Source organism: Aethina tumida, chromosome 1 (genome assembly GCF_024364675.1).
Source record: "Aethina tumida isolate Nest 87 chromosome 1, icAetTumi1.1, whole genome shotgun sequence".
Lineage (NCBI taxonomy): Eukaryota > Metazoa > Arthropoda > Insecta > Coleoptera > Nitidulidae > Aethina > Aethina tumida.
In genome coordinates, this window is record NC_065435.1 from 76,975,022 (window position 1) to 76,986,699 (window position 11,678).

The following is an 11,678-nucleotide window of genomic DNA, read 5'->3' on the forward strand; positions in this document are numbered from 1 at the left end:
ACACCCTTTCAAAATTAACTCAAATTATTAATATTTAATATGAATATGAAGTTTGTAATGAAATTAAGTTAATTTAAGCGAACAATTAAAATGGGTAAAACTGGTAAGGCTCCATCAAAAGAACACTTTCAGGTCTTAATTAAATGATCACACAACTTCATTTTTCCCTTCAATACGACAAACCATTTACGACATATCAAAGTGTAACGTCTGTTTTGTCAACTGTCTAAATTAAAGACCTTCCGCTTTTGATGTAATAAGTTTTGCGTTTCCTTGTTCTTTGTGATTAGCACGTGTGTTTTGTGTTCCTGAGACGCAATTAACGTTTGACTTATAAATGAATTAATTGTATGTGTTAAAAGCAAAAATTCAATTAAATGAATCTAATTATCACATCTTAATTATGTAAAACAATCAAGCACATCCTTGGACACGTAAAGAGGTAAATTATCATAAAAATGGCAACCGTGCTTACTTAGCATTGCTGGTGAGACTAGTTTGAGTACATACTGGCCTATAGATTTATATAATGATAAATGACTATATTTATCCTGTCGTTTGTAATAATATTAATCATTGGCAACATTGCAACACAATATACATATAAACAAAGCAGTAAACAATCTCGACCTTGGTAAAAAAGAGTGGAAAAATGAATTCAGTTTATGATCGGACATCGCTGTGTCCAATTCATAGATCGACGTTCTCCCTGAATTGCAGCAGAAGGAGGAAGTTTCGCAATGGCCAAGGCACTTACGGTGACTCTGAATAATGGACTTAAATGCCCCCAGTTGGGACTGGGTACGTGGCTGGTGAGTTCTGGTCGTTTGTTTTATTTATTTATTTATATGGAAGCCGGGCCGGTTCGGTCCTAGTTTCCTGAATCTTGTATTTTGGTTTATGGGGTCAAAAGGAAATTTTACTTCCCCCGTTATAAACTGTTTTATAGTGGGACAAGTATGTACAAGGTGAATTATTAATACTGACATATTATAAGATTTATGTAGACTATCAAACACTAAGAAAAAACATTTATTACATTAACATTTCAATTCATAAATGTAGGTCTTGTTTAAATGAAAATTTTATGTCTGACTTGAACTTTTCAGCACTTCCTACATTGTTAGCTAGTTCCTTATCCTTATAACTTCCAACTGCATTATTAACGTGGAAGTTTTGTGAGAAAACTAAACACTTTCAGTATGTTTTAAGTTATGTATTTTACTATTGAAGTTAACGAAATTTTCAGCCAAAGAAAACATGAAACTTTCGTGTAAAAATCTGAATAAATATGTACGTTCACATGCAAATATTTGAGAAAGAGTTAGATGAAATGTAAAGATATGAAACCAGATGTTTATCAATATCTTATATGTACAGAGGTTTAGTGTCGACTTATACATAATATAGTACATAAGATTTGGTTACATTTCTTGTTTGTTGTTTAGAAATATAACATAAACAATATTTATTAAATATTCCTATAATTCTAACCAAATTAAGATAAAATCACCTCTATTGAACCTTGATTACATCATATAATTTAAAAGAATAAATTAGATCATCTATAAATACACATGCTTATCACTTTTTTTAAGCATATCAGTTGAAGATAAATTATTTACTAATAGCACATTTTTCTCCAAAAATGTTTGTAATTGTTTACATGTTACGCAGCTCAAGATATCTTAAATTATAAATTATATAATAAAACTAATCAATTTATCACACAAATCCATGATACCCTAATATGTGAATTATTTATCACTAATCCATTAACACTTATTTATTATTAATTTTCATAAATGTGTTTAATTTTGAATGACATTAATCGTTTAATAATTAATTGACTGGGTTTTTGTACAAACCTATATGAAATGATAATTAATTTTATTACAGTCCGGTCCTGGCGAAGTAAAAAAAGCTGTAATGCACGCAATCGACGTTGGCTACAGACACATTGATTGTGCCTTTCTGTACGGAAACGAGGCCGAAATTGGAGAAGGCATAAGGGAGAAAATCAACGACGGAACAGTCAAAAGAGACGAGCTCTTTATCGTTACGAAACTTTGGAACACCTTCCACGAAAAAGCTGACGTAAAAATTCAATCAGTTTTTTAAATATAAATAAATTGTTATCGACTTATTTTAGGTGGTGCCCACATGCAAATTGTCTCTGAAAAACTTCGGCCTGGAATACATCGACTTGTACTTGATCCATTGGCCCGTTGCCCAAAAACTGAAAGGTGAGCTGAACATTCAGCTACCGTTCAGTAACGCCTACGTCTACAAGCACGATTTCGTCGAAACGTGGCGCGGCATGGAAGAATGCGTCGATCTAGGTCTCACCAAAAGCATCGGAGTGTCCAACTTTACCAACCAGCAGCTGCAACGGATCCTCGACGCCGCCAGAATCAAGCCAGTGATGAATCAGGTGGAGGTCAGTCCGAATTTAAACCAGAAGGAGCTGATCAAATATAATTTGGACAGAGGCGTTCACGTCACGGCCTACAGTCCGTTCGGATCGCCAGCCAGACCCTGGAAGAAACCTGGCGATCCGGATGTTTCGTTCGACGATCCGAAACTGGTGGCCATTGGAAATAAGTATGGAAAAACAACGGCCCAAGTAATTTTGAGGTACTTGATTGAACTGGGCACGATTCCAATTCCCAAGTCAACGAATGTGACTAGGCTTGCCCAGAACATAGACGTGTTCGATTTTAAACTCGATCAGAACGACCATAAAGTTTTAGACAGTTTTAATTGCAATGGAAGAGCTGTGCATGCCATCGAACTTAAAGATTCCGATGAATATCCCTTTAAGGATGATTTAAAAAATCTGTAAATATTTTTATACGATGTTTTAATAAAAAGCAAAACACAACGTCTGCTGTATCGATTATTGGTTGGTTTTTGTAATTATCCGAATCATGAAATTTTTAACGGACGACGACTCCATCAATCATCGTTCCCGAGCGATTAGTTTACACATGCACTGTTCATTATCCACTTTTTTAATGGACGTGGATGGAGTCACGTTCGGGATTTACGTGCGTTGACAAAAATCGTCGTCGATGCAGATCAGTTTATCAATCATCCATTCTTTATAGGAAAAATCAACTTCCGTCATCATTGAATTATTTTAAAGGTCACCCAAAATGTTAGCTATATTTTAAAGATGTATTTTAAGTGTATCAATATTTTGTTTAAAATATATATTTTAGTGCATATCAAAGTAAAAAATATATATAAATTTTGTAGAACATTAAAGAACATGTTTGTTTCTTTCCACCCTGTACAATTCACGTAAGGACAATCTGGAAATTCTTGTAGCACGTGCGGAAATTGTAGACTCTTGGATGTGTTATTAAGAGGTTTAGGACGGCGCTGGTGATATTTGTGTACGCTTAAAACTTGTCAAATAGTGTGCCACAAGCAAATTCGACTTAATGAACAGTTAAGCGTGTTAATGTGGCGCGAAATTACTACGTATTCATTGCGGAATTGCTTCGTTTTCCTAATGTTGGCCATGTGTACAATCGTTGATTTAAGAATTTCACGAGAAATGAGAACAATTATTTTCGCCGGCCATATTAATTTGATTTTCGCGTTTTTTTTTCTGGATGAAAAATACGTTAAAATTGTGTCTTCCGTCGCTGGGATATAAACCTTGAATTAAGGTCGTTTTACAAGGGCATATTTTATATCCAGAACACGGCGGAGCCGCACGGAATACGTAATAAATAATTATTCCATTTTTTTTTTAAATCGATCTGTTCCCGTCAAAATTTACGGGAACGGCGCAACATCGCAATAAATATTGAATAACACGAAACGACCATAGTGTATTTTACAAACTTTTCCTGTTTCTACCCGTTCGGTTATTTATGGAGCAGAAAGTCCGGCAATCAATAGAGCATTATGTCGGCACGGTTTTGGACACAACGAAACTTGGGCATTTCCGTTTCCTATTCCATTCTTTAAACGTCATGTGCGACTCGGAAAATGACCAGAAGCAACTTTTTTGATATCAACAGCACTACAAACAATTATTATTTTGTTTGGTGCTGTTTTCAATACGTCCAAAAGTGCTGAAACAAAACGGAAACAAAACTCTTCTACTACAGCAGTATAAAAACAATATCATTAGTGAAATATATTTTTTATCATAAATTTCAAAAACCAATAGGGAGATAAAACAAAACAATTAAATCCAACCAATCGAATAAAATCATATTTATTTATTTTACTTGTACCTCCAGCAAATTTCAGTCATAAATCTAATAAAATACAATAAACATTGCCAAATTGAAAATTTTTCCAGCACGACAATTGCAGAAAACATGAAAAATGAAAAACGATTGAAATAATTCACAATTTTATAAAACTTCGCATTTACAATTGAACTCACACATACAGTTTTTTGCAAACAATTAAATAAAATATATTCGAAACGTTCTGTCTGTATATTTATTATTTATTATTAAGTTGCGTTTAGATACTGATTTATGTATTAAAATAATAAATAATTAATGTAGTGTAATGGATTTTTAAATTGCTAACGCGAAACTCCTATTATTTTAAAACAACATTTATTTTACAGTAATCCCGAAAGTCTCGTCTGTTTCGAACCAATCAATTGCAGGTTCGAATCCGCAAAGTTTTGATTTACGACCGCCCACAAAAAAGCATTCACCTTCGGGCGGTACAAGACAAAGCTTTAAACAATCGGACTTTCACTATTGTTACAAGATACAAGAGGATGATTTATCTAAGGTCAAATTATCAATAGTCCAGAACGAACTTGAAACGTGCCGGAAAGTTGTTTTATCACTCCCAGACACGTTTTTACATGCACCTCACCAAGGGAGGATCGCGGGAATCCCCGGTCGTTCTGGAAGTGCATTTCAGTTTATTGGGAAACTTTCACATCTTGTTTCCAGTCCGGACACGAAATTGGATGGAACTAGTCTTGTACAGGGTGGAGAAATTATGTTGTCAAACCGGATGCTGAAAAGCCAGTTTTCACGGCATTTTATTTGCGGCTAAAAGTTTCAGGTATCAATCAATCAATAAATCGTTAAGTATATGAGAAGAGTGTCGTCTCTTGTTTCCGGTTGAGCATCGGTGCAATTTCTCCGGCTGTAAATCCCACCCTCCGGATTATCAACCTCTAATGCACCGCGTAATTAGAATAAACAGCACGCGTATAATTAATAGGGGCTGAGCCTCCACCTTAAGACCCGGATTAGAGCGGCTGCTTCGAATGTTGTTCAACCCCTCGAGGTATTTTAATAAACAAACGTAAACCGTATCGCGTTGCGTCTCGAGACGTACGATATTAATTGCCGTCGAGTTCACTAAACCCAGTTTTTCCGCGGGTAAACGGGGGCGTCATTGGATAAACAACCCGCAGCGGAAGACAAATCGCCGTTCCGGTTTCGAATCGCGCCGCGATATTTATCAATCCGGTTTTGTCGCACCTCGAGCTTCAGATTTCGCAACGAACATTTATACATCGATCCGTCTTTGTGTCTATGATTGAATGCAAAACATTTCCGCGGGAAAACATGCAGTTCTGTGTCGGATGATTTATTCTTCGGTCCCGCTATTTGTTTCCTCCACTCGAATGGCGCGAACTTATCGTGTCGCTGGAAAGGTTTAAATTAAATTCGCATTTGTTTTTTTTTTAGAAATACATACACACTTTGTTCCGTTCCTTGAAATTTAAATAATATATTCAATTTTTGGCAAGTTAGCCAAAACAAAAATGTCAAAACATGTCTATCTACACTTCTCTTATATTTTTATTCTAATTATTGGTTTAAGAGAAAATTATTTTATTAAATTCAATTTAGTTATAATAATTTGTATATGCAAAAATTTATTCGAAATTATTTAATAATAAAGTCCTGTAAAAAATAGTGGACAAAACTGAATGGTTAACAAATTAAGTTGATTTTATAAATTGTAATCAATTTTTTGATTGATGGATGATATTAAGGTAGTAAAGTAATGAAGGCATTGTTTACAGTTTTTATATAATTATGAAGTAGGCAAGTAAAAATTAAAAAGAAAAGACTGAATAAATGGCTACGTGATCGTCTTAAACAGTTAAGAACCAAGTTGCGGCAAATATGATTGACAAGAAAGAAGAAGAAAAAGTAGTAAGTAAGCTAGTTCTGAATGTTTGGAATAGTATAATAATTGAGGAGGACGAAAATATCATTTATTTATATTTAACTTGGTACAATTACATCCGAATTTGTTTAAAATAACAGTGGGACTGAAAAGTTCGAAGGTTAGCATAGAAAAAAATCTTTTTTTTTGTTAGAATTTGATTTTATTATTGAATATAGTTGCCTTTGAGGGCGTTCTTTCAGATCGATACACTTAGTCCTCTATTTTTCATCTTTTTGATACTGTCCGAAGATTAAAAAATTGATTTTTCGGGAGGTTTGCAAAATACTCCTCCGCGAACTGAATTTTTTATTGATAAGCCATCTCTTGAAGTTTGGGAAGAAATAATAGTCCGATGGAGTTAAATCTGACGAATAAGGTGAATGGGGAAGTAATTGGAGCCGTAAATCGATGCTCTTGTGTGCCGGCGCATTGTCTTCCAAAAACAAAATTTTTTTTCGCTAGATATAATTGATTTGTTCCAAATTTTGTTTTAGAAAAATATTAACTTATTACAGAATAATAATTGATTAAAAAATTAAGTATAAATTGTCAGAAGTTAATAATGTGTCGGATCCCGTTTTTGATTAAGACACTCGTTGAGGTGTCGTGGCATCGATCTAATGGGATTATCCACATTTTCTTATGATATTTTATCCCACACGAACTGAATCTGTTGTATTAGTTCATTAAGAGTCCGTGGAGGGTAAATTCCTAAAACATAACTCATTATATCCCACGCATGTTCCATTGGAAAAAGCTCTGAAGATCTGTCCGAGGCAGTAAATTCACAAGGAAGGCTTCTAGGAAGTTTAGTGTATTTCTAGCAATATGTGGAGGAGCATTATCTTGCTGAAAAGTTATACCTAGATCTCTTTTTATGTAGAGATGAAAATAAGGCTCCTAAACGTCATCCACATATTGCTTGCTACCATAAGCAATAGCGCCTCATACTAACATATGATCATCGTGCATGTCAAGGAAAAGGGTGATTCATCACTAAACACAATGTGATTCCATTACTCATCCCACTGTTGACGTTCCATACACCAGTCACTATGTTGGCGCCTATGGTTTCCTGGTAAAAGTGAGTCCAAAAAAGGGCGATAAATCCGTAGGCCAAAATACCTTATACCGATGTAAACAGATCGACCAATTGGCCTACCTTCATCCACTAAAAAATCATCAGCAATCATCCGCGTTGAAATCATCCTATCCCTTAGGGCCAACAATCTAAGACGACGGTCTTGTGGCTCTGTGGTAACTCTGGGTCTTCCGGAACATTACAATACTCACATTTCTGTTCAAACCCACTATTCTGTCTCTATCAAACTCGGTTAATTGGCTAAAATTTTTTCGTCTTCGTACTCTAGGCAGGTTAAATATTTAGTACGTTCTCCGATTGACATTAAATTTTAATTATTTTGTTCTATCAATTGGTACCTACTTGTATACCGTTTTTTACAGTGAATATATTATTATTGATAACGAATTAAGGAATAATTAAAATGAATTTGAATATTGTTCATCATCGTACAGATATTCCATCGAATCACACAAAAACTATTGTAAAATATATTGGAATATTAGAAAGAATACACATATTATTTCAAAAATACTCAAAAAAATATATTACAAAAATAAGTTTTAATAAACAATATAATCTCCATAAAAAAAATTACATCATTACATAATATAGAACATTTAATCCAATAATAAAACTAAATTACTAGGGAAAATAACAAACAAAGATTAAAAAAAAAGAATATTAACCGCTACATTTCTCCGATCAATACTTGGACGGTCGCCCCTTGGTCAGGAACAGCTTCCATCCTCAATAGCTCGCCATTATTCTCTAAGAGCTTAGACAGATCCTGCAAATTTTGAGGATGGTGGTTTCGAGTGCAAATTTGCCTTTTAAGACGTCTCCAATTGGATTACAGTCTGGTAACCGCAGGAGCCGAATAATATTATAATGTAACACCAAATTTATAAGTCTCGGTGAAGTCATGCAATATCACCTACAACAACGAAAATTTGGTCCAAATTCTTGACCAGATATTGTAGAACCAAGTCGTGATGTCGTCGACAATTCATGCTTTCTATGTTTAATATGAGCAACTCCGTGCGTGTCTCTGAAGAAATTTTACACCACACTGTTACAGAACCACCTCCAAAAGCAACAGCTGATTCATCTGTGAAAAATCAATTAGACCATTCAGCTGTAGTTCATAGGCAAAATTGCAATGATAGTAACAAAATCTTCAAAAGAAATCTTATTTTAAATTAATGAACCAAAAATAGATTCCTGAAATATAATCACAAATATAAAAATTAACATACCAATAACAATTATTACACTTATAGACGTCTTAACAGTTGAACGAATCAAATTCAATATGAGAGCGAATCGTACTAACAGTCGTTTCACCCCGTTCATTACCAACATGAATGAAAGAGTGAAATAATAACAATTAGGAAAAGTAAAAGTTCATTAATTTAACCTAAATCTTTACAATAATAAACTATCATCATAACTTTCATTACAACAATGCAATATAATGACAATCTTCAATTGAGTTTTAGAAAAACAAGACACTAAATGATCTTCAACTGAAAGTATACAGTGCTTCATTAGATTCTTCTAGTTGTGTATGAATCTCTGTAAAACACAGTCTGAGTGTCAATTATCAGTCAAAAGAACTGTCTCCCATTGATAACGCTATGACTGACGATACGTTAGACACAAAGAAATGCAAAAATATGTGTTATGGTTTGCACACTGCAAAGCGAATTGTTGATCCATGGCAGCCACAAATTTTGCATGAGTTACCACAACCAAGGTCATATCTAATTACTGACCAATTTGAGGTACCAGGTCCAAACACTGTGTTTGTCAACGATACATCAGATGATGAAATGCCTGAAGATACAACTTGCAGTAATCCGTTTGCTACGCAAGATACAAGTTCATTTCAATCAGAAATACTAGATTCTTGTCAAGCAGTAAATGAACCACTGAAAACTTCAAGTATTGGTATTAATTATCAGTCAAAAGAACCATGTTCCACTGACCACATACAAGACGACATGATCGACGGTGATAAAAAACGTGAAGGTATATATTGCGATCTGCTGACTGCAAAGCGAATTGATGATGTATGGCAGCCACAAACTATAGATGAGATACCACAAACTATAGATGAGATACCACAAATCTCATGTCTAATTGGTCATCAATCTCAGGAACCAGGTCCAAAATATACCATACACACTGTGATGGTCAATGACACATCCGATGATGAAATGCCTGAAGATGAAACTTTCAATCATCCGTTTGCTACGGAAAATCCAAGTCCAAATCAGTCGAAAACGGCTACAAATTAAGTATGAGTTTTACACTACTGACCAATCTCATAAACCATGTCCAAAAATATACATTCTGTGATGATTAACGATATATCAGATAATAAAATACCCCAAAAATAAAACGTGCACTTATTCGTTTGCTACGCAAAATTCAAGTTCGTATTCATTAGATTCCTGTCAAGTTATGTATGAATCACTACAAAACACACATCTTGAATTCAATTATCAGTCAAAAGAATGATCTCCCACTGATGACATACAAGTGGGCATAACTGATGAAAAGTCAGACATTTAAAACGGGAAAGTATATATTGCGGTCCCCTTACTGCAAATTGAACTGAAAATCTATGGCAGCCACAAATTATATATGACATACAACTATTACCCACCAAACATAACACACTGTGATGGTCAACGACACATTAGAAGATGCAACTTCTAAACATTCATTCGCTATGCAAAATAAAGGGTGAGACACGAAACATTTGCGTTTTAAAATTGTAAAAGAAAGACGGATAAATATTTTTCAATGATTTTGCCTTTATAGGAATGCCTCAATATTCCGGTTAATGATGAAACACTACTTCATTCATATCGCTTTGCTCAATTGGCTGAAGATCGAAAAATCATCTTTTCCTATCAAGCTCATTTTCACCTCGGCGGCTATGTTAACAAGCAAAACTGCCGTATTTGGAGCTCAGAAAACCCACACGTAACCATGGAAATACCAATGCATCCTCAACGAGTGACTATTTGGTACGGCATGTGGACCGGCGGCATCATTGGTCCGTTTTTCTTCGAAAACGAGGAAGGAGTTGCCGTTACCGTCAACACCGATCGTTAACGTGCCATGCTAGAGATTATTTGTTTCCAAATGTTCCAAATGTTGAAGAGAATGACGATGTGTGGTTTCAACAGGACAGCATTACGTGTCACACAGCCAACGTTATAATCGATCTTTTGCGCACTGTGCACGAAAATTGCATAATTAACTGAAACGGTGATGTCAACTGGCCATCTCGCAGCTGCGATTTGACTCCGTTGGACCATTTTCGTGGGGAGCCGTTAAGGATAAGTGCTACGCCAACTATCCAGAGAATATTCATGACTTGAAACACGAAATTGAAGTCGCCATTGCATTCATTGCAATTAAAAAATTGGGTCGACAGAATGGGCTACTGTAAGGCCAACCGTGGCAGCCATATGAATGAAGTGGTGTTCCATTATTAACCGGAATATTGAGACATTTCAAAAAAGGTAAAACCATTGAAAAATATTTATCCGTCTTTTTGTCAGTTCAATTCAGTCACGTCTTGGTGTCAATTATTGATCAAAATAATGATCTCCCATTGATGTAGACGTCTCATGGTTAATACGAATCAAAACAGTAGATTCTTGTCAAATTGTTAAGGGTACTTCAGTTAATGAAATGTCTAAAAATTTAAAATTGGCACTTATAAAGACTGCCGATAGAAGTGAAAACTTAGAACTTTTAGTATTAAAATTTGAAATTTCATAATGTTTGAATTAAAATTATCAACATCATCTATTGATACCCCTAACAACAATTATATGCATGTTTATATTTCGATGTACTTGATTTTTAACATTATTTTAATTGTTTGCATCATTTTTATCATTAATTTCAACAATACTTAGACTTTTTGTACTTTTTATGGTAACTAAAATAAGAAATGAAAATGTTTGATTCAAAATTATCTATAATCAAATAATAATCAAACAAAAACACTATTTCAACAATGCACAGTATATACACATTGAACTTTTCACTAAATCCATTCAGTTTCACTTATATAATATACACAGCACTATACGTCAGCTGTATAGCTACAGATCTACTGATTTAAGCATGTCGGTGACGCGAACGCACGATATTTCACCCATTCAAAAAGTGTCTAAGGTGCACAACACACTGCTCGTGCGCCAGTCATGAGCATGTCGGTGACGCGAACCTATAAGATTTTTCCCTACAAAAAAGTACCCAACGCGACTAATACTACCAATAAATTATTATTTATTCTAATAGTCCATTTAGTTTAGTTAGTAATTTATTATGATTTTGCTAAATGTTGTTTTCATATAATAATCTACAACCACCAAAATCTATT

General features: G+C 34.5%; 1 protein-coding gene across 1 annotated transcript; it reads left to right on the plus strand.

Moving 5' to 3' along the window:
- The first annotated feature begins 662 nt into the window (after nt 1–662).
- Nucleotides 663–2,902, plus strand: LOC109597477 (aldo-keto reductase family 1 member B1). Its single transcript, XM_020013167.2, has 3 exons — nt 663–812; nt 1,900–2,097; nt 2,153–2,902. The coding sequence occupies exons 1-3, from the start codon at nt 741–743 to the stop codon at nt 2,843–2,845; spliced, it is 963 nt and encodes a 320-aa protein (XP_019868726.1). The 5' UTR covers nt 663–740; the 3' UTR covers nt 2,846–2,902.
- Nucleotides 2,903–11,678: the final 8,776 nt, after the last annotated feature.

Coding starts and splice junctions, on each gene's coding strand:
- LOC109597477 (XM_020013167.2), top strand. CDS start 741: ATGGCCAAGGCACTTACGGTGACTCTGAATAATGGACTTAAATGCCCC. Junction 813..1,899: donor TGGGACTGGGTACGTGGCTG/GTGAGTTCTGGT, acceptor ATTTTATTACAG/TCCGGTCCTGGCGAAGTAAA. Junction 2,098..2,152: donor CCTTCCACGAAAAAGCTGAC/GTAAAAATTCAA, acceptor GACTTATTTTAG/GTGGTGCCCACATGCAAATT.